At 46.0% G+C, this 23,002-nt stretch overlaps 1 protein-coding gene across 2 annotated transcripts; it reads right to left on the reverse strand.

Moving 5' to 3' along the window:
• Nucleotides 1-3,473: 3,473 nt before the first annotated feature.
• On the reverse strand, nt 3,474-22,325 carry ARF1 (ADP-ribosylation factor 1). Of its 2 annotated transcripts, XM_010561675.1 has the most exons (6): nt 22,315-22,325; nt 17,803-17,877; nt 7,677-7,856; nt 6,929-7,039; nt 6,132-6,256; nt 3,474-5,057 (listed from the first exon to the last, which is right to left on the reverse strand). In XM_010561675.1, exons 3-6 carry the CDS (start codon nt 7,822-7,824, stop codon nt 4,896-4,898), a joined length of 546 nt encoding a protein of 181 aa, XP_010559977.1. In that variant the 5' UTR covers nt 7,825-7,856; nt 17,803-17,877; nt 22,315-22,325; the 3' UTR covers nt 3,474-4,895. The 2 variants fall into 2 exon arrangements, with proteins under 2 accessions (XP_010559977.1, XP_010559969.1); XM_010561667.1 differs by lacking the exon at nt 22,315-22,325 and having other exon boundaries at nt 17,803-17,943.
• Between the last annotated feature and the right edge of the window lie 677 nt (nt 22,326-23,002).

A 23,002-nucleotide genomic window follows, 5' to 3' on the forward strand; every position in this document is an offset into this window, starting at 1 on the left:
TGGCACGCTGCAAAAGGGGAATTTCACATCAATAAATAGAAATATTGATCCAAATGGAAAGGGGTTGTCCCGAGCGGCTCTGGGCCGGAGCATCACTGGCTGCCAGAGTGGCCGCTCCAAGCACAAGGGCCTCGTTTGTGTAATTAATGATGCAATTTCTCCCGCTTAAGACAGGGTGGTTTTGTGTGTCTTGGCAGACAAAAGCTCCAGGGCTGGCAAGTAGCTTCAGTTTGCACTTTGGCAGCGTCGAGGGAGGGGAGCTTGTGTGTCTTCTGTCATCCCGGCAGCCGTGCCATCGCCCTGCCTGCAGCCGGGCAGGGGGGACTGGGGGTGCGAAGCCACGCTGCCGGCTGGGACCAGGCGTGCCCGGTGTCGAACAAGGGCAGCATTCATTACGGGGGGGGGGGACGACACACACACAGCGGGATCGGGGCGATGAGCTGAAATAAAGCCCTTCTGTCCCACTCCCCTCCCTGGCTGCGAGCACGTGCTTAACCCTGCTGATGCGGGCAGCGGGAGATGCTGCAGAGCGGTTGCAAGCTTCGGTGACTCCCCCCCCAAGTTTTTTTGGGGTGTTGATAACCTCTTGGCAGGGTCACAGGGCTATTCCTCTTGGTCTGAGCAGCTGCAGCCCCAGATCCAGCCCAGGGACCCACCGCGCGGCTGCCCACGGGCAACCGCAAGTGGGGTAGCCCCAAGCCCACACGCTCCTCGGCTGAAGGCTCTGACCCTGCTGCTGCTCACCAGACAGAGCTCGTCAACCTCGGGGTCACCCTCCTGGGGATTTTTGGGGTCCAGGCTGCGACTGGTGCCTGCTGGGAGCGTCCCAGTGCAGGGCTGTGCTTGAGGGGAACTCGGCACCGAGAGCTCCAGGCTGAAAAGGAAACTGCGGGAGAGCCGAAACACCACGGTGAGCAGAGAAAAAAAAAACAAACCCAAAGCCCACGCAAATCCCAGCATCATGCTCCCTGCGTGGGCTCCCGCTTCCCCTGCCTTCATCTCCCAGCCATGCCAGGATGATTCGCACCCACAGCTCGAAGCACATGTCCCAGCCAGGGGCAGCTGGTGCCGGAGGGTGTTGATCTGCCATGCCGAGCCCGATGCTGGAGGGGCTGTGGCATGGCTATCCTGGCGAAGTTCAGTCCAGCCTGGAGAAATTCCCTCTCCCCATCTTTCTCCTGCCTCCCGGGCAGGTTGCACCTCTTACTGTCTGCTCCAGTGCCTGGGGAGCCCAGCCAAGCTTCGTACCATGAGCTGATGCCTTCCCTGAAGGTGTTTCACAGCTCAGCCTCTCCTGCTCTCAGCCCTGTGAAACCTCTGCTACGGCTTTTACCCCCTGCCTGTTGCTTTATCACAAGCCCCATTAAACCATTCACGGGACTGCAGGAGCTTTACCCGCGCCGAGGAAATGGGATGGATGGAGCAGCACAGCCCACGGGGATGAGGCAGGGAGGGCTCTGGGTCTGTCCCCCCCGAGCTCATGAATGAGCCAGGGGGAGGACATGGAGGGTCAGAGATAAGCCCCCACAGTGGCTGGCATCACCCAGGGCTGTGTCCCCTCCTTCAGTCCCCACACGGAGGGATCGGGCAGCAGCTCTTACCCCTTGCACTGTCCGAAGGAGGTTCCTGTGCCTATTTCGCACCCAAAACCGAGATCTGAGCAAAATAGTTTGAGAAATACGGACAAGATAAAAATGAGGGTGAGTTGGGGTAAAGGAGCATCCCCACCCCAGGGCTGCACACCCTGTCCACCTCCCTGCCAAGCTGTTGCACCAGTTTCTGGGTGGACTGGGGAGGAACCACACCAGCTGCAGCGTTCGGCCCTGCCAAAGGGAGCCAGCGTTTCACGATCGCACTTTCCCCTGGGCTGGATGGGTGGCTACAATCCCTGGGGGCCCGACCGAAGCCAGAACAGAGCAAAGCCTGCACTACCCAGAGCGGACGGCACGGCTCCCACAGCTCGCTCATCCCCGATAACATCAGCACTTTCCCTATTTTTTCTTCCTTCCAGCCCCGGCCAGCAGCAAATTCTGTGCGTAGAGGAACAGGATCTGCAGCATGGTGTGGAGAGTCTGGACACTGTGTGGGCCCTGTGATTACACACCTCAGGTGAAAACCATCGTTTCAGCAGAGCACCCTTTTAGGGATGGGGGATGAGAGAGGAGTGTGTGGGGGGCTCTGCTTATTTCAGCAGCACAAAGTGATGCCAGCAGAAGAGCTGGCCCTTCAAGTTCAATTCCCTCCCAGAACAGGAATAAGTAGGTGTCCTGCCCTATTAGGCATGCAAAGGTCCTGATTCAGAGCTTGAAATTCAAGGCAAGATGAACAGCTTCAAAAGAATAACCTGACTTACGGGAGTTTTGTAATCCCATTGTTTGCCTAATACTATATATACTCTTTACTACCGAGACAAGTGCAAGGAACAAGAAGACACAGGGCTCAGGCAGCCCTTGCTGGGAAACCCTAATAAACCTGACCTCCCACCTGCAGCTCCCCCAGCTGAAGACAGGGCAGAGAAGACACCCATTTCACCCGACGAGCCTCTGCACAAGAGAGGACAGTCATAGAATAAACCCCTGCTCACAATGAGGGCTGGTCTGTGCACACATGTTAAGCAGCTGCTGGGCTGCCTGAAGGATTCAGAGAAGAAACAGAACCTGGGGAGTGAGGGGAAGCGTGACCTGTTGAACAAAGATCAGGAGATCATCCAAAAGGCCAGCTCTCACTTGACACCAAGAAAGCAGATGCCAGATCAACAGCCTATAGAGAGCAGCACTCCTGTCCCCACAGCTGCGGTCCCCTCCGATACCCACCCAAAGCCTCAGGTCTCCCCACCAGTGAGGTTGCTCTCTAACCTGCATGTAATACACCTTTCATCTTGCAGTTTTCCAGCCTGTGTAATGGGGAATCTGCTGCAACTCCAGCCAGGAAAAAAAGCCAGCAGCTGGCCAGCAGCCCAAGCATGACCCTCAGTGATGAGAAGCTGTAGCTGACAGGGGAAAGCAGGATGATCAGCTGGGAGGAACTCTGTCCCAGGTCCAGAGGCAACTACAGAATGGAAAAATGCAAAACAACATGTTTAGGAAGGCAGACTTCATCCCCCCTGTCCCCCCCCCCCCCCCCCCAAAAAAAAACAAACCCTGTTAATTCACAGATCCTATTATTAAGTGGGATGAGCAGGAAGAACAATCCGTTGTGGGAAGTGATGGGACTACTCAAGAAGCTCAACAGATGCCCTCGAGGCAGTGGACTCCAGCAGAAGCCAACTATTGCCAGCCAACAGGAGCAAAGAGCTGCTGCCTACCTCTTCACCTGCAGGAGTCCAGCTGGGAATGATACATTATTTTGGAAAATATGGGAGATGTCCTGACATTTTCATGCAAATTGTGATGTGGCAAAATGCTGGTTGGATTTGCATTTATCTAGCACACGGTACTGTACAAAGGTGATACAAAACAACATGATACCAGTGCAAGTTTCATGAAACTTTTTATTCAACAAGTATTCATTATGATTCTGCCAAGATGATCAAATGAACAGCAAGGCATAAAAAACATGAAATAGTTAAGAGATTTTATTCTAATAGCTTTAATTACAGTGCTTGTTTGTCAAAATGAAAACTGAAAACAAGTATACAAAACAGTTGATTACTAATTGTGTATTGAAAGCAATAAAGGTTTCCACAACACTAAATAAACCAGTTCTGATAGTTCCTCAAGTTAAAGTTTAACAGCTCCAGCTTCTTCAGTGTTTATCAAAATACAAAAGAAAAGTAAAGAGGTCTTTTTTCTGATGGCAAATCTGAACCTTGCAGTATGAGGGATGCCAAGGGTTTTCACACATATACAGATATGGGATTGTTCCAAAATGGGATTGAATACTTCTAGAGTGGAATGACTCTCCAAACTCTCATGCTTTTTTTTTTTTTTTTCCTAGACGCTATACATAGATGTTTGGTGTTTTTCATGGCAATTCTTACGTTAAGTACAGTACTTTCTGCCTATAGAGCTTAGGACTAGTACAGGCTGTGCTTTCTGTGGAAAGGTTTGCCTTCTGGAGTGGTTTACACACAAGAAAAGTACAAAACACTTTTGACAAATACAACAGGCTAAAAATGCTGACTCCTGGAAATTATTCAAGTTCAATGGAAGCGGTAAGTCTCACCTGAACCAAAAGTCAGATGTTTAGCATGAGTCTGCAAGCTCATCTAAACAAGGTCTGACAAGTCTTTTAACGAGTATGAACAAATATGAGCACATACTATGAGCTACAGAAAGAGCCAGAGATCTATTAGTTATGATCTGTTCTTTAACCAGATGAAGCCAATTGGGTGTTGATCATTGCTTCACCATTTCAAAAGAAATCGAAAGCCTCCACATTAGAGCTAGAACAGCAGAAGCCACGTCAAACGTTTGTATGTTGAAGTGTTTTTACTTTTCCTTGACTATTTAAAAAAATACAGAATTCAGGTTAAAAACCAACCGCCAAAATGGATCTCACAGATCTCACAACCCAACCGAGATAGTATTCAGCTCTACTGCACAAGGACCACTGGCAACCCTTATGTTAACCCACTTAAATCCCTTCCAAGTACTAAACAGTGAGTTGATTCTTTACAATAAAAAAGCTGAGTAATATTGCATAGGAGTACCAGAAACTGCCTCATTGGAAACAAAAACTATTTACATTAAATAAGAAACCTAACTGTTTTCAGGCTTGTATTTGCCACATTTACAGCATGATGCAATATATACTGTGACAAAAGAAATGAAAACAGCTTCCGGCACTCAATACCACAAAGTAGCACAGTTTGCCACATTAGAGTAAAGCGAAGGGCGAATAGGAGGAAATAAGAGGGAAGGGTGGAAAAAGAGGGAAGAGGAAGGTTTATGGTTTCATTTCTGGTTTCGGAGCTGATTGGACAACCAGTCCAGTCCTTCATAGAGACCGTCTCCACTAGTGGCACAGGTTGCCTGGATATACCAGTTCCTGTGACGAAGAGAATGCAGTCCAAGTTTGTCTGTGATTTCTGCTGCATTCATCGCATTCGGCAGGTCCTGAGGGAAGGAAGAAGAGTCATTTTCTCCCCTACTCCCTGAGAAGCAATGCCTGCCTCCCTAAACTGGTTTTGATCATCAGCTCTAAAGCCATTAAAAGAAAGTTAAGAGCTCTTAGAGCTTCTCTTTCAGAAAAGCTCAGAGGATTACTTCTGTATTCAAGCTTTCCCCCAGTACTGATAAAAGTCTAAAAGGTTTAACAATACAATCAAAAACACGTATTATGGAATATTTCTCTTCAGAAAACAGAAGCGAGACAGCTGACGTTTGGATCAAGTCATCAAGCCCCTCAATGTTGAGCCAAACCCGCTTACGATTCAAGGCCCATTTCATTCACTTTCCACTCAGGAAGTGTTTTCTGTGACTGCAGTTATGATTTAAGATCGACTTTTGTCATAAAGTAGTACTTGGCTTAGTACTGCTTCTGTTTATAGTCCACCTTTCCTGCTCCTAGACAAGACTTACAGCTGCTTTACCCTTCACAACTGAGCCTGTGCAATTGATGAAGCACGATGGTATTCCTTCTGTAAGTTTACTAGTCATATTTAAGACCCTTGACATTTGGGTTTAAGCTATAAGTTTGGGTTTACAAGCAATACAGGGCAGAAGTCTCAGCTCGCTTTGTGGCTTGGAAGAGCACAGCTCTTAGGTCAACACAAGTACATTAAAAGTCAGCCCAGGGCTTCCACCAACACCCGTGGTGCCCTCAGACACCTAAATTGAAGAATCTAGGGAGGTTCTGGCATTCTGGCCTTCCTCTCTGTTTTGAGGAAGCTTGGGCAGGTGCTGTACTCAAGCCAAGCCAACTGTAAAAATCAAACTGGTAAAGTTTTTCCCTAAAACAGAAACCCCAGGCTAATAGAAATTACCACTTAGAAGGATGCTCCTTTCAGATGAGAACAGGGTAATTTAATCTATGGGTTTGCTGTCTTCAACAAAACTGAATGGACAATTACTGAGAGCTTATCTATTATTACACTGAAAACATGAACATCAAGTTCAAGACCTAGCACTCACCAACTACATTGTAAGTTTGCAAGAGTTCTTACAGAAAGACACTTTTCTTGGGCATACCTGTTTGTTAGCAAACACTAATAAAACAGCATCTCTAAGCTCATCTTCTGCCAACATTCTCATAAGCTCTTCTCTGGCCTCATTCACTCGTTCTCTGTCATTACTGTCAACCACAAAAATCAGACCTAGAAATAAGCAAACAATCAGAATAAGCATACACCAGAAGTTATTTACAAATGATAAATATTTCTGGAGGTCAGAACTAAACTTTGAAGAGAAAAAATGCAAAACACTTCAGTATATATCAGAAATACAGTTTTCTTATTACTGTAATCTCATGTCTGAGGGAAGGTCTGTTCTTGCCAAAAGCTGGTGAAAGCAAGTGTTAGTTTGCATTTGCATTTTTAGAACTTGTGCACTTCATCTACCTAACCACTCAATATTTTCCAGTGAGTAGCAACTCTTGAAATCCTGTGACAGGACTCAAATGCACGCACATTATAAAGGCCCAGCAGTGGAAGAAGTGACAAGCTCTCAGTTTATAGGGCTGTTAGAGCTTCTAGTAAAGACTCTGCTTTGAGGTGAAGGCAGAGAGCTGTGACGCTTACAGAAGAAAAGCAGAGTTATGAACTTGCTCTGAGTCAGATGGACAAGGAAGATTGGTTTCTCGATTTCTTCCCATCCCTTTTTGAACCTGCACTAGCTTAATAGAAGAGCCAGAGCAGCACACAAGCACACCCTTTTATAATAATAAGTATTTCCATTCCCCCCCAAGAAACTTGCAAAATTATCTTAGTAAGGACATTAAAAAAAACTTTTAGATTCCGAAAACCTGTGATTTAAGTGTTCGGACTCACCTTGTGTGTTCTGGAAATAATGGCGCCAGAGTGGTCTGATCTTATCCTGACCGCCTACATCCCAGACTGTGAAGCTAATGTTCTTGTATTCTACTGTTTCCACATTGAAACCTAAAATTGAAATTGTGGCAAAAATCTCAGTTAAACATAGTTTGCCCTGGACCTATTGTATTTACCAAGTCACACTCAGAATTTCATCATTAAAAAAAGTTATCTCAATATTTAAATTTACTTTAAATAAGCAGAATCCTATACTGAAGCCCTCAACACAGACAAACATGGGTTCTCTGGAACTCCTGCTCCCCACCCCCCCCACAATCAAACTAATGAACGACAGCTGTAATTGCTATCCATGTAGCTACAAAATGCAGAGCAAACTATGTTGCATAAAAAAACCTGGTCTTTAAGGACTGCAAATAAGGTATGTCTCTGATCACACAGTTCCCCGCAGTCACCCTCTGTTTCTCAGTCTAATCTGCTTGACACCACAACACACTTAGGAGGGCAGACAGCCCTTCTGTGGCCCATAAAGGCTTGTTCCACAAGTGACTTGAGAGGCAACGGAGTGAAAAAACAGAGTCATGTAATCTCCTCCCATGCCAGGAACATTTGGTTGTGCCATCTTCATACCATGGTTTTAGCAAGTGTCTGTTCTGACAGTCAAGTCACCTAAATCAGAGTGGCAGCTGCTGCAAACGGTAAGACCCAAAACTCAAAGCAAGCAGTTATATAAATGTAAAAATCTTACCTATAGTAGGAATAGTAGTTACTATTTCACCAAGTTTAAGTTTGTACAAAATAGTAGTCTTTCCTGCAGCATCCAGACCAACCATTAGAATACGCATTTCTTTTTTGCCAAAAAGGCCTTTGAAGAGGTTAGCAAAAATATTTCCCATGCTTGAGATATGTTCTCACTGGCCAGTGAAGTCTAGAGGAAAAAGATCACAATATCAGTCATGAGCTACGAATGGCTGTGTTCTGACCAGGGCATAATCAACCATCAACAAAAGTATCAGATAATATCAAACCTTTGCAGACACCCCAGCTACCACCATACACAATTCTTCCCCATACTGAAACAATACAGAGATAACAGATATGCCAAAACTTAGTGCTCATAAAATGACGTGGCTCTGAGTGCTTTAAATCTTTCAAATATTCTTTCAGAGATTTTAGTATTCAATGCTGTTCTCACACTTTTGTTTGCAAAATTCATGGTTTGCTTTCAACACAACTGACCGCTCCAGGTACTTTGTCCCCCATTGTTACGGGATAATTCATCTGCAGCCTGAAGCGTCACCATAACACACAGCTTTTCTAATTGACCTGCAGTTAAAGTTTTAAATGCCTGCCCATCTCTTTGCTGCTTAGCACACCAATAGCTGGTCCTTTTGCAAAGGAAGCTCAGAATACAGCTTGCATTCTCTCCTACTCAAAACAGTTTCCTTCCTCTCAAACCCTGAGGAAATGGCCGGGAACACAACGTAAAACACAAAGCAGTATTACGTTCATTAACATTGCAGGGTGACCTTCTCTAGGAAGCAAACCCACATGTACTGAAACTTAACTATCGAAAATTAATAGCCACATTAAAAGAGGCAAGTTTAGAAATGAATGCTTCTTCCTTCCCTGCAAACACTTCTGCTTGGACACTTAGAAGCAATTAACATCACCAGAAGCTTCCTGTTCAGGCACTGAAGAAACTGCCTCTCCACTCCAGCCCTCAGACACTCCCTGTGCCCTTGGGACAGGATCCACAGATCTCCCCCCTTTCCAAACTTAATACTACACAGTTTACAGCGAGTTTGAAATCACCAAGAGAACTATTATTCTGCTCAAGGAAGGCATGAAAAAAAGCAGTCCAAAAGCTTTAGAGTGAGGTGTAGATGAGGATGCTACATGGTGATAGTGACAATTCACACCTCTACTGCTGCTTTGTCTAGAAGTGGTCAGATGTCAGTTTAAAAAGAGACTGAGCCCAACCGAAAATACAAGCTTAAGACAGCAGGAGCACATATGGCCAAGATGTGTAACATTCAAAGGATGGGTTTCCTGTAAACCAAGTCACACAATTTAAAGCGCAATATGAAGTTTGAATCATCTCTTGTAGACAGTCTGTATTTCATGATGAAACTGTGTGCTTGAAGCAAAATTCTCACTGGAGACAGACTTTACAGAATGTCTACTTAAGACCATTAAAACAAGCTTTGAACTGAAAAGGGCACCACAGAACAAAAATCTGGCCCTGCTCTCTTTAGCTCTATGCTAGGGATATGTGAAGTCTGGCTTCTTCACTCAGCACTGTGAAAGGTCTAAGCAGTTCTGCCTTTCTGGGGAGCTTTGCTGGATACAATTTTTAACCCGAAAGGTAAGCACTGTAACATTAACTAAGTCACATGTCTTTGCACAAGCAGCTCCACAGTGAAGTTCAGAGTCCACTCCCGAGTTCCTGAATGACATCAATCACCACTTCAACTTGTTGAAGTTACTCGAGTCAAAGTTTCATTTATTTTATATGATGGAAGCTCAATGTGATCAAAACTTTAAAACTAAGTTCCTCTATAAGCCAGACAGGGCAGCCTGTGGATTAAAACCAAACAGAAGGCTTAAAAGTTCCATTATTCCACCATTTCCTTCAGATTTCTGCAGCACGACCATGAATATTCAACTCCCACTTGAATATATGAAAGCTGTATAAACAGGAAAGTTAATTAGGAAGTAGAGAAAACAGTTTTGCTAGAGTCCCTATTTATCCGAATCACTCGCACAGCAGGAAATCTCACTCCCCAGCCCACAACAGCAGCTCTTACTGGGCTGGGGGGGCGGGGGGAGGCTGTAAAGCTTTCCTTTGTCCGGCCGCTCATGAGACCTCTATCTTCTACTTCATCTGAAAAGCAAGAGTCAGGCTTGAACTGTAACCTTTTACCAGAGCTCTTGTAACCCTCCAAAATCAGCGTAAGAACATTGTTGCAAGAGAACCTTACAAGCTCTCCAAAAGAATGTATCTGTTTTGTTTCTGCATGTTTAAAAGCATAATAGGTTATTAAATGCTTGGATCAACAGCAGTAATCGGGTAACACAGCAAAATCTCAGCATTTACATCCACGACAGCTTTCCACACCCTGGAGAAGTCGCAGTCTGCCGAACAAGTTGCTTACACTTGGCACTACCACTAGTGAATCCCGTTAGAACCTTGTTTTCCTGGCAGCTATTTCCAGGTCAAGCCTGCCCTCCACCACTGAAGCTGCTTTTGTATACCCATCCTTCCTATTTTTACTTTTTGTGAAGAGGAAGAAGTTAAGATACACTTAAGCACTTGGTTTCCATTTCCTTCTTGTTCTCTTCCACATTCCTACTATCCAAACCAGTTCTGTAACTTATTTAGTACTTCAGGGTAAGTGACATTGCAGAAAGTCCGATTTATTTTTATAGGCAGTGAAGTGTAGCATACAGCCCACCCCTGCAAGACAAGCCTGTTCAGATGTTGACTAGAAAGTAGCAGAATTGTTGCTGTCTAAAAGAAAAATACTAGCAGAAACCCGTCTGCAGAACTCCCACAAACCATCATGGTTCCCACCAGTGACTTGCTGGATGCTACTGGGGCAAAAGAGAGGGTCTCTGTCATCACCATCGGGGGGACCATCCTCTGATCAGCAGCTAGAATCAGATTCATCTATTGCCACAGAAAAGGAAATCATACTCCCACGGTTTGTACAAGACACTCCTCTCCCTACACTATCCCTGCCAGTATTTCATTACTCTCTCTTATCTAAGCGAAAGCACAAGTTCCTTCCTCAGTATCATTAAAATCCTCAACCAAATCATCATCACAACTGTGACCAGCCATCAGCACTCTGCTTTTTAGACCATTCGTGCTGTCAAACAGCATAGACGCTACCACAGCAGAAACCGCCACGACAGTGTAGAGCTGCTTCCCAGGACTTCACTGCCACCCATTAATACAACTCAGCTGAGGGATCACGCGATTACTTCCACTGTACTTCAGAGCTGAATCTGCTTACTTTAATTCTCATTTCAGTCCATTAGTTGGACCATAAGAACTAACATACACAGTCTGAAAACACAAAGAAATTTAAGACCCTTTTAGGTTAACCAAGCAATCCTATGGCTCTTCAGGCAAGATTTGCAGTCTTGATACAAAGACTTGCCAATACTTTGTCTATATTCTATAGTGAGCTTAACTTTCTCTTTTCCTCAACTCAGATGTTGTCAGTAATTGCTATACTGATTCTTTTAGAAGCACAAGTTCAATAAAATGCCTGAAAACATAAAAGAGTATGGCTTGTGAGCTCCTTGTAGTACTTCAGCACATCTTCAAAAGAGGGATCCATCAGGCTAAACAGGAAGATTTGTGTATGAAAGAATAATTTGAATAAACAGCACAGAGTATTTTTGCGGAGTGTAGTGTGCATGTTCCCTCAGCACAAGCTCAGCTTCTAGAAATGGAAGCTCACCACCCCTCGACAAACCCAGATCACCCCAAAACTTGTCTGTATGACTCTTGTTTCTCCCTGCCCATCGAAGTCCTGAAGCACACCTTAGTCTACTCCACCTCAAGATCCTCACAGCAGTAAAAACCTGTTAAGCAGGTTCAGGTAAGATACAATGCACCATTGGTAAACAGGGAGAAAAGACATTCACTGGGTAAAACTGCAGTTTTGTTTCAGGAAACAAGCTATTTTCACCAGCCTGTCTTCTAGTAAGGGATACATTTAGATAAGCAATTAGGAGAACGGGCAGCCTTTTTCAGAAAGGCTCAGTGTAACGAGTTAAAAATGAATGAGTGCCTGCAATAGCAGGCAGCCCGGTGTCTGTTAAAGCGATATGGCCTGTGAGTAAGAACTAGAATTTGCTTTTATTAATTATAGGTGGTTAGAATAAAGAGCTCTGAGGAATCTCTCAAGGCCAAAGATCATTCGACATTTAATCTTCTGCAGCATTTTATATTTAACCGTACATTAATGCATTTTATATTTAACCGTACATTAATGCATTTTAATATCATTTCATTCAGGCTGCTTATCTTGAGGAGTGAAATACACTTTTTGACCTCCAAACTTCTTGGATGAGCTGTTAGTTAACAAGCCATTCTACAGAAGTATGACCAGAAAGGTATGCAGTACATCAAAGAAAGCATAGCTACATCTTGAAATCTCTGCCTAACCTTAATTTTACACCTCTGGAAAAGTTATTTTTGACCACATAGAGATTAAACTTCAGTGAGCCAGGAGTTGTGGCAAATGCCATGGTTTCATTCTGGTTTACACCGTTTCTTTAAACATACTATTGCAGACAAAATCAGAGGCTAAGACAGAGGATGCCATATGCATTATTTAGTCAAATTATGCCTGCAGTATAGAAATACATTTATTTCACTTCTACGTACCAGCACTTACCACACAAAGCTCCCACAGGAAAAAATAATGCTCAAAACTTTTCAAGTGGCATAACCAAACTTGCTGGGCACAATCATTTTGGCGATCTGTCCTCTACAGCTGAAAAATACCAGCAGTGATGAAGAAGCCCTTAATTCTCTGTCCCTCCTCTGCACAGCATGCTGAGATAGAGGTACAGAGGGCATTTGTTGTCCCTGGGAACTATTACGTCTCCCTAGGATGTTTGCATCTTGTTTTAAATGCCCGTTTCAAGGAGAGACAAACATGATGCCACTACCAATGACATACTGCATTACACAGTTATAATCAGTCAAAATACTAATGTTACAGCACACATTAAACGCCCTAACAGTTGCTGGTTTACCAAAAAGCTTTTTCCTAGTAGCTTTCTGCACCTCATTCTACTTGCTTAGACATCTACAGCAAGTAAAACTGGTGCACTTATGAAGACAACTGATATACTACCAAAAGCTTGTCTCCATTTAAAGGAAAGTCTACTTGACACTGGCCTAAGCATTCACTCCAGCTCTAATACAATTAGAAAAACCCCAAACCCATAATTCCTAACCTGGTATTAACACACTAGTTGTATCAGTCACAGTAGAACAAAAACTGATCAATTGGTTATTTAACAGAAATAATGATTTGAAATCCAGTCAGTTATCACTAGTTGGCCTCTGTCATGTTTCTACTTTATAGCATTCTACAAGGTTTTAAATTAAAACGTCAAGAGAAGCAAAATATTCATACAAAAGATCAAACCCATGTGTAAACAAGAGGTGAGAAAGCTTTTTTTTTAAAAAAAAATTCAAGTTCCACAGCTGTTACATGCAAGAACAACTGGCAAATAATTTAAAGTGCAAATCTTAACTTGGCAGCTTGTTCTTTACAATATAAAGCGTGATTTAAAAGGGAATGTGAGAAGTGATCCAAGAATAGAACACTGCTAAAATTTAGAATTAATCGAGGGCCACAGTATTTCACACCACCACTCAGCAGGCACAGTCAGTTAAGTACAGCTGCGTTCTTTTGAACTTGAATTTCTTTACAGATTAAAGTGATCTGTTACAGTAAATTTTGAAAAACTTTCTTGATCAAAACACTTCTTTATATATAGCCAGGGTGGCCCAATACACAACTATTCCAGTACAGTTATATTCAACTATTTTTAGAAGTTGTTTACTGGCCTTCTGCATCTGATAACCTGAGTGAAAGATGACTACTTATCAACTCTAGCTCTTTAACTTTGGGGCCTTAATACTGGAATTTAGCTTAAATAATTTTGATTTGAGTTACCTAAGACTTTAGAGCATACCAATATCACCAGGCATAGACAGCGCGCAAAATTTAAGAGCAGCTAACAAGTAGGCCAGGTTCGTTCTTCACCAGGGGATTATCTTGGACTTAAATACCATTGTAATAAAGGCCACCTCAAAAACCTCTTCTCAGAGCTCTTCACCAATAGTAAGTCCCAACTCCTTTCCTTTATAGTTGTACCCATCAAACCTACAGGAGTGTTAACTGTGGAGATCAAAACCTACCAGTGCAACAATTTTCCCCACTTCACACTGGAGGTGATTCTGCCAAGCATGAGACTGAAAAGGTGTCCTAAATGTTCATAACCTTATCATTTGTCTTTTAGGAGAGGTTAGAGGAAAGGTACTGGCATTGAAACATCACGTGAAATAAAAGTTAAAGATACGTAACTGTAGTTGTATCTAAAGAGGCATAGTTGGATTTGGCCACCAAAGGCTTGCAGTGGCCAACTAAAAAGCACCCAGATGTGCACTGCATGTTCAAGGCAGATGGAGGACAAGTCAACCGCAAGTGAGAAGCTAGGTTAAAGAAAAATCTAACACAGAGCTGCTCCTTATGTAGCACCTTCATTCAACCTAAGTAGGTTGAACATCCTGCTGTCTATACACATTACCCAGATAGCACATCTTCCACATGCTGTAACATTCTCTTGAGAGCACTGGGCTCAGAGTGGCAGGAAAACAGAAAGTATTTCCACTTACAAGATCAAAACAAGGGCAAAAGAGGGAAAATTTCCTTTGGGGTCATGTCAATTTCTCAGACACAAGAGGAACTCACTCCTAAAATACTAGTCAGAATAAAAAAAAAAGTCAGTATCAAGCAAAGAGGGCAGGTTCCCTGACTTGATACTCATAACCGAAATCAGAGTTATTCCCTTATTCTCACCTTCAAGCAGGGGGAGCAAGCTACTTCTGTTTCACAGCAAAATCTCAAACTATTTTAAGCAGTTACACACTACCATGCCTAACTCAAGACCATGCAAACCAACACACAGGAAAAACACTTATCTTGTCTGAAAAATATTTTATTTAAAGGATAGGTTGACAGGTGGAAAAGTACGGAAGGAGTCACCGTTCATGCTTTTAGATAAAGTGCATCCATCACCTCCCTGCGGACTGCCCGTTGCTGCTCAGGAAATAAAGTGGTGCCGACAATGTAACTGTGACACCTAGGTTTGGACTGTGACTTCATATTCACCTGTTAAATGGCGGGTATACTGCTGTAAGAACCGGTTATTACAAAGCATTTATTTTCAGATAAGCGTTGCACAGGTTTTTTTGAGGCTGAACTATTCACAAGTTCAAAATCTTAGATTTTAAGCCAAATATCCTGTTATTCATTCCCAGTAACTGGGCAGTAAGTCACTATTTACACTCAGAGTAGAAATGGCAAGAACTCACATGAGAGCTTTGGTAATGAAACTGGCTTTTGGTTTGGGGAAAATGTCAAAGTAGAGCCTACGCAGCTAGTTGTTAGGTACAAGATCAGCGTATGAATAAGAGCTATATTAGACATGAGAGTTTTATTAGAATTGAAACATCAGCAGAAGTAGTACCATAGTCCTTCAATGTTTGCATGTGTTAGAAACAAGAAATAAAATTGGATACTCACAAGCAGAAAGAAAAAAGTGCTGAATAACACAGAAAAACAGCTGCTGTAGTAGGAAGCTGATTATAAACTTCTTTACTCATCAGTTAAAGGAAGGGAATAATGGCTGAGGACAGTGCTAGCTCTAATACAAGCTCTATAGCATTCCAGTAGCAAAACTTTCCAAGAGATTTCTAAAAAAAGAATCAGAACTATTCCTTTTCAGAAAAAGTTAACTTATGTTGACCAAATTTAGCCTCTCTAAGGCAATCTAGATGCTTGTGAAGGCTGTTGAAGTCTGTAAAAATTCTTGCTTGGAAGTCCATCTTTACACATCTCAGCAGCTTTTATTTCTAAAGCAATCTTTTATTTTTAAATGTGTTCTTTAAACTTCACCACTGCAAATTCAGCTGGAATCTTGGGTTGTGAGCTTTTCCTCCTTCCACCAATTAATGTAATCAATAGCTTATCTGATAATTGCGCCTCAGCGAGATGTATGAATGCTGCTGCTTAAAGCAGCCTTTCAAACAGGTGTAACTGGAGCACAACACAATTCAGTGAATTATAAGGTCTAGAACCCAGCCCCCTACTCCCACACACACTTTATTTGCCTTGAAAAAGCTGTGACTAGTCCTGCCCCCGACTTGGTCAGCATGACTAACACGCACACAGGGAACTACATGCGCCAAGCAAAAATGCACCACTCCTGCCCAGTCCCTTTTCAGATTCCAACTGTATTTCACAACTAGGCAATCTTAAATATTCAGCAAAGGCCTCAGACCTTCGGGGCCTGACTTTATATTCAGGTGTTTGCCTTTTAACACGATCTAGCAAGCATTATGTATATCACAGACTGTCAGAGCAGCAAAGGCTGTTCTGAGCGGAGGTGACATCTGCTTGAGCCGTTTCTACTCCTGATGCTCTACCGCAGCAGAAGCGTCAATAAACTTGGCAAAGCAATAGAGTTTAAGAGGTTCAAGTGAAGCAAGTTTCCTCACCCTTTCACCCAATGTAATTACTACAACAGGGAAAGCAGTCCAATAGGGTTCTCGAGCACTGCAGATGTGTTTTTAACAGAGGAAGTCAGTAGCATCATACCAAGCCCATAAACTTTCCTTTCAGAGAATCCCTTTCTATATCTGTAAGATTGTGAGTACTTTTACTGACAATTTGATTACAAAACCCACGAACAAAAGCCAAGTAGCAATCCTCTAGTTCATCTACAGTTCCTTTTTCCTACAGAAGTGCTCCAAATCAGTAGCAAAAATAGTAATAACAACATTGCCAAACGACCTTGGACAATTTACTTTGACTCGATTTCTTTGCCAGAAAAATAAGGTTAATAGAATAACCTGCAAAGGGGTGTTTTGTAAGCCTTGCTGCTCACAAAACAAAGTTCAAAGTATTATATAAATACTTTGTATTTTAGTTATTGACAAATCTACATTTCAAAACAAGACCTCTGGATACAACTCTAATCAACCTGTGGAATTTAGTTTGGCAAGGGCCTAGCAGCAAAGCAACAAGGTCAATGTCAAACACAACATTTAGGCAGTTTTATGACCCAGCGGAGTTTTAGTCGTGCTCTGCTGGGGCAAACGGATTCCTCCGTGAAAAGGTTCGCATAACCGGCCTATCACTTTATCAGACAGAGGTTATCAGCCCAAAGTATCATGTTAACTACTCACAGAGACAGGATATAGTATTTTCAGACAGAATATAATATCCTCCCACCGGGAGTTGCTACGCCAAGGAAAACTGATCTCCTAGACCATCGCACCCAAGCCATGGATGGCAAACAGAGTTTGCTCTAGACTAAAGCTCAACTTCTTACCAACACCCCCTCAGCCCAGCAGAAAGCCCTACTCAGCAGACAAGGGCTTACAGGAAAATAACCTCTCTCTCCTACGAGTTTTATCCAAGCCTCATTTCCCCTACCGGCCTACCAGATCTCCGAGGTCCGCTACCATAAGGGTTTTCGGCGGAGAGGAAAACGAGGAAACACCTCTCTCTTCTGACCAGTTCACGGGCGGGGCAGAGGCCGGAATGAGCGAGTTTAGGGAAGGGAGAAGAAGCCCATCCCGCCGCAGCCCGTCTAATTCCTCCGGTAGAGGGAGCGGCGCCAGGCCTTGTGCAGCTGCTGGGGAGCCGGAGCGGTCTCCCCCCCACTCCCGCCCGTGCCCACGCCTCCCCAGCAGGGAAGGAAAAGAACTGGCACCCCCCCCACACACATACCCCCCAGCCCAGCCACCCAGCCCCAAAGGCGGGTTGGGGGGGGACGGATGGGGCTGCGCCCCGGCCAGGCCCTCCGCTCCCCAAGACCCCCGCTGCGGCCTGGCTGCGGCTTCCTCCTCCCGCCGGCAGCCGCCCTGGTACCGGAGGGAGAAGGAAAGACGAAAAGAAGCGGCCGGGCCCGCTCCCTCAGGGCCCACCGCCCACTCCCCTCAGCGCCAAGGCCGCGGCGCCTCACACCCGGCCAAGGCGCGGGCAAGGAAGGCGGGCGGCGGGCCAAGGGGCTGAAGGGAAGGAAGGGGAAGGTGTCGGTGAACCCACCGGCGTCGGCTGCTGCCCCGGGCAGTGGGTCTGGCTGTCCTCGGACTAGTCCCGCTCGGAGCCGGCTTCCCCCCGCTGCGCCTCTCGGCCGCTCTCCGCCCAGGCACACAAGATGGCGGCGCTCGGCGGCCACGTCAGTGCCAGCCCCGCGCGCGGCACCACGGGTAACCGAGGAGGGCAGCGAGGGGGAGGGGGCGGGGCCTAAGCCGGGGGGAAGGAGGCGTGGCCACGGCAGGGACCCGCAGCGTTGGGAGAGGCGCGGGGGGGGCGGGTCTCGCCACCTAGGCCACGCCCACTCGCTGGCCGGCCGCGCTCGGCCCCGCCCCTCCGTCCCGGCCGGCGCGTGGCCGGGCGCGGGGCGGTGTGCACGGTGCACGGTGCACGATCGTGCTTTTTTTTTTCCCCCCTCCCGCGTGTTTTTTGGTGTTTTTTTTTGGGGGGGAGGGGTCGGGGAGCTGATTTGCACCATGCAAGGATCCCCAGTGGGGCCTCGCAGGCGCCACGCAGCGCCGCTCCACGCCTTCGTGGGCTTTGACGCGTGCACCCTAAGAAGGTTTGCGGGGGTGTGCCCTTTTATTTCCCCTAAAATCTCCCTTTTGGGTTTTTTTTTTGAAGCTATTTGCTTAAATAGCTGTTTTGCTCGGGGATGGGCTCGTGACATACATATATTTGAAAGCTGCCCAGGCACCTTGCCGTGGGGTTCGTGCACGTCTGACACTGGCCGTGTGCTCCTCGCCTTCACCAGCGTCGGCTGGTTATCCCCGTGTTTACTATGTAGGAGCAAAGAGAGAGTCAAAGAAAGTCCTTAAGGCTCTTTTATCCCAAATAAAGCAGGGCTGCAGGGAGGGCCATCTTCGCCAGGCCGCTCTGCTGCCGCTTCAGTTCGCCTTTGAGAGAAAACAAGAGAGGATTTGGTAAAATTTTCAGTTGCTGCTGCTGGAAAAGGCTAAACAGATGGAGAGGACCCACAGGATGGAGTGTGCCAGGTCCTGCTCCCGCCCCTTCGTGCCTCGGGTTTCCCCATGCAGGGAAAAACCCTTTAAATTTTTTCACCTACAATACACGGATGTGGGAGGGAAGAGGTGAACATGGAGCAATTTTTTAATTCCACATGGAAAAAAAAAAATTCACATGGTCCGAAAGCTCAAGAGATGGGTGTAGAAACAACTGTAGAAACTGCATGTGCACAATAGATTTAGAATTATTTCCTTTCTCTTTGGGGGTAATGTTGAGATCAATTAAGGTCATATGCTGTCCCAGGCTAAATACTAAATACTTCTTCGTTTATTAAAGACAGGAAGAGGAGTTTTGAAAGAGAGCAGGAAGCCACGAAAACTGCTTATTTCTAGATTTCCCCTCGACGCTCGTAGGAAACGAATACCTCAAAATCCTCCATCCCCCTGTCAAATGGGGTTGAAATCGGCCAGCAGCTGAAAACGTTACACAGAGGCGAGAGAAGGCAGAAGGACAGATGGATGTGAGCCCAAAAGCTTCTTTTCCTAAAAAATTGGGTCACGCGCAAGAGAGATGGCAGCAACAGGGCTGAGAAATGCCAGGAGGGAGCCTGGGCTGAAGGCGAGATCTGCCCTGTGCTTCTTCCAGGGAGGCACCATCCCTGTGCACCAGCAAGAATGAGTTAGTAGTAGTATTATTTTACTTAAGGAAGCACTTAAATTGCACTAAGATCTCCCCGAACCATCAAAAAGCAGCCGGAGCGCTGACAGTCTAAGAAAGCGATGGCAAAGACAAGCTGAGAAACCAAATTAATTCTTTTTTCCCGCACTGCAGAAGCCGACCTGTCTCAAACGGGGGATTTCAGCAAGAGTCACTGTTGCGGTGAACAGATTGCTGCCCACCTCGATGTCCAGGCATGGACAAACTACCACTGGGATCGCAGATGTCCCCGTCCCTTCGGCGTGGGCTGTTTTTGCAGCCCTGGTTTTGTGAACTGTTTGGGGCACGGCATCCTTCAGGACCCGATTTAAGAGATAACCGAGTTGAACCTAAAACGCAAAGTGGGGTTTAATCCCTTGGCAACACCTTTGAGAAAGGAGAACTTGCACTTGCTTGAGGCTTTTGGGGAATATCTGCCTCTGTCCTTGCTGGCTGGGGACATTTTGGGTGAGCTCTGGGGCAGGAGCTGTGCTGCGAGGCCACGCTCTGTGTGTCCGTGTACAGGCTGATACGGGGAAGCTGCTCTCGAGGCAACAGCAAAACCCTGTTAATGCGTTTATCCCCCATCCCCAAATCCCCTCCTGGCTGTAGCTGAGTTGAGCAACCGCTTGTTTTACAGCCCTGTCTCCATGCCCGGACTGTGAACCAGATCAGGGCACTGCTCTGGGTTAAAAATAACCCTTCTCTCCTTTTTTTTTTTTTTTTTTTTTTTGCTTTATTTTTAACCCAGAGCAGTTCCTCACTGTAGCTCATAGGGGCTGGGGGGGAGGAGAGAAGATGCTCATCCCCCCATCCCATCACCTACCCTCCCTAGTGAAAATGTGGTTGGTGGAGGCACCAGCTGGGGTGCAAAGTGAGCTGAGGGGGCTTTATTTCATTATTATCATCTATGAGATACGATTTCATTCTTATCATCTTGGTGGAGACCCGAGTCGATGCTGTGTGCAAGGAGCTGGTAAAAATTTGGCCCCGCGATCTGATTCATTAATGACAGCTGCTGTGATGCAAGACGAACACTTTGCCCAGTGACTCATGACATTTATGAGAAGGAAGAGGCCTCTTTTTTTTTTTTTTTTTGCAGCTGGGAGAGCAGATGTGTTGCTTGCTTTCTCTTTTCCGTGAAAAGCCGATGTGGGAAAACGATGAAATGGGAAGGGGTTCCTCGGGGCGGCTTGGCTCGTTTGCTGGGTGCTCCCAGGGTTGCAGAAAGTCCTTTGGCTTTTTCTGGATGGCCCCTTTGGAGCTGGAGAGTCTTCCTCCTCGCGGGGAGCCTCGGATGACAAATCTGCTGCCTGAACTACACCCTGTTCTTACTGCCTGTTGAAAAAAAAAAAAACAAAACCCCAAGTGTTTGTGCAAGGCGATTTTCTGAGGTTATAAAAATATCATCCGGAGTCACAAAGCGCCTGAGCGATGCTTTTCCTTTTGCATCTGCCACAGGAAAAAATACCACGGGCTGGATTTGCTCTAACTCCAGGGTCCCTAAAAGTAATCTTTTCCCCCAGCGTGGGCAAGTTGTCTTTACTGAGATAACTGCTTGATGATAATCTGCTGGTGTCTGCTGTCGTGGGGTGATGGAGACCTCTGAGCTGGTGGCACTGATGTTCAGCCACCGAATCCCTCCTGGTGGCGATGGCGAAGTCATTTTGGGGTATTTTGGGGTGATGCCGGGGTGGGCACCCACGTGGAAGGGGCTGAAGGACACGGGGGTCGATAACTGCTCTGCTTTCTGCTGCCCTAAAGCTCCAGCTCTGCAAGGCTGTGTTGTCGGGTTGGGGATTTCTCACCTTTGAGTCTCTCACTTTGGGGTGGGAATTGTAATTACTCACAGGAGCTGAGAAATTGTGTCCCCCCCCAACAATCTGCCACCTTATCTACCAAAACCATGGTGATTATTCCTTGGATTTGTGATCCTGGGGTCACCTATAGATGGGTCTGGGCTGTTGAAAAGCCAGCAGATCTAATCTTGCTGCTCACGTTTTACCATCCTGGCAACAAAAGGAAAGTGGAAACGGGGAGAAAAGCAAGTTAAACTCTAAATGGCTCCCTTGGTAGGCAGCAAAATAAAAATATTTTCAGCAAGAGCTTTTATTTTGCCATAGTTTCCCCACTCAGAGCTGACTTAGGTGGCAGAAGGACCCACGCAGCCGCAGCATTTTTGAGAGCATCTCCGATGCGGGACTGAAGCCTGGAGAGCAGACGAAGCAGATCAGCTCTCTGCTCGTGACACCGATTCCCCAGGGACGTTGGGCAAATTGCTGCAGCTCTCTCTGCCTCCCTTTTTTCTCCTTAATTTGGAAATAGCTGCATTTCATGACTCAGTGACGTGCAGTGTAACCTGCTGGTGAGAAGAACTTTGTATAACATCAGCATTGCTAATTGCTGACACCTCTGGATAAAGCTCTCAGCTGCATCTGCAGCGGGATGATGCCCTGTTTGAGCAGCCTTGGCCATGTCTTTTCGTACCCGGGGAAGATGGATTAGAAAGGACAAGTTGGTTCCTCTGCTGTCATCTATCCATCCCTCCTCCCTTCAGCTGCTACAGGGCAGATGTCCCCACTGATTAAGTCCCTCAGCTCTTCCTCAAGGCAATGGAGATAAAGAGGAGTGATTCACCCATCCTGCTCCAGACATCACCTCCAGTAGCTCTCCGTCGCCCGCTGAGGGAGGTCTTCAGGGGACACGTCCACCTTCAGCTAGCAGGATCTGTCCTGGGACGACGGGCAAGGATTTGCTGTGCCCCCACCATTGTTTCAACCCCAACTGCTTCATTTACTCAGCGTGTAGGTTGGAAAATGCACGCTGGCAGGATGCTTTGCCTGCAAAACACCCTGTGACCTGCTCAGCCTGCCTCTGTAACTCAAACATCCGTGGTCGAGGTGTGCTCACTGGAAGCTTCATCCTCTCTGCAGAGCTCTTCAAATGCAGAAGTGTTAGGACCAGCACCGATTACATCTGACAGCATTTGGGGCATCTGCAAGCAGCAGTAGAAACGCATTCCTGAGCACGCACCTGGGCTATCTTCACAAAGTCCTGCTGTCCTCTTCTCCCCTCCTTTTTAAGCAGCCAGAGCTCCCCACGAAGGGGATGAAGAGCTGAATTCACCTGCACGTGAGGGGAGATGCTCTGGCCACCAACTTGCAGCAGCTCCCGAACCCTCCGAGCTGCGAGCCGAGAGGCTGCTTGTGTTTTAGGAGTGAGCAATAATGTTGGTATTTGACCTATCTGGGGAGTTGAGCAGCTCAAGACTCAAGACCTGATAATGGCATTGGTTGGTATTGTGAATGGTTGGTCTCTCCCTCCACCTTCTCCGATTTTGGGTTTACGCTGTGGCAGCATTTTAATGTTGGAGGTAAAATGGCAGTGCTGCGATCAGCCCCGCAGTGATGGAGCTGCAGCTGGAAATGTAGGTTCATCGGGTGTCCAGATCCGTGGGGCTCAGCTCCACGTGGGGTGGAGATACGGACAAGCACCATCATCCCCTGTCTTTGGGCATCCCCTAAGCACACCAGCCATTCCTCACCGG

Source organism: Haliaeetus leucocephalus, unplaced genomic scaffold (assembly GCF_000737465.1).
Source record: "Haliaeetus leucocephalus isolate CR32 unplaced genomic scaffold, Haliaeetus_leucocephalus-4.0 Scaffold0, whole genome shotgun sequence".
Lineage (NCBI taxonomy): Eukaryota > Metazoa > Chordata > Aves > Accipitriformes > Accipitridae > Haliaeetus > Haliaeetus leucocephalus.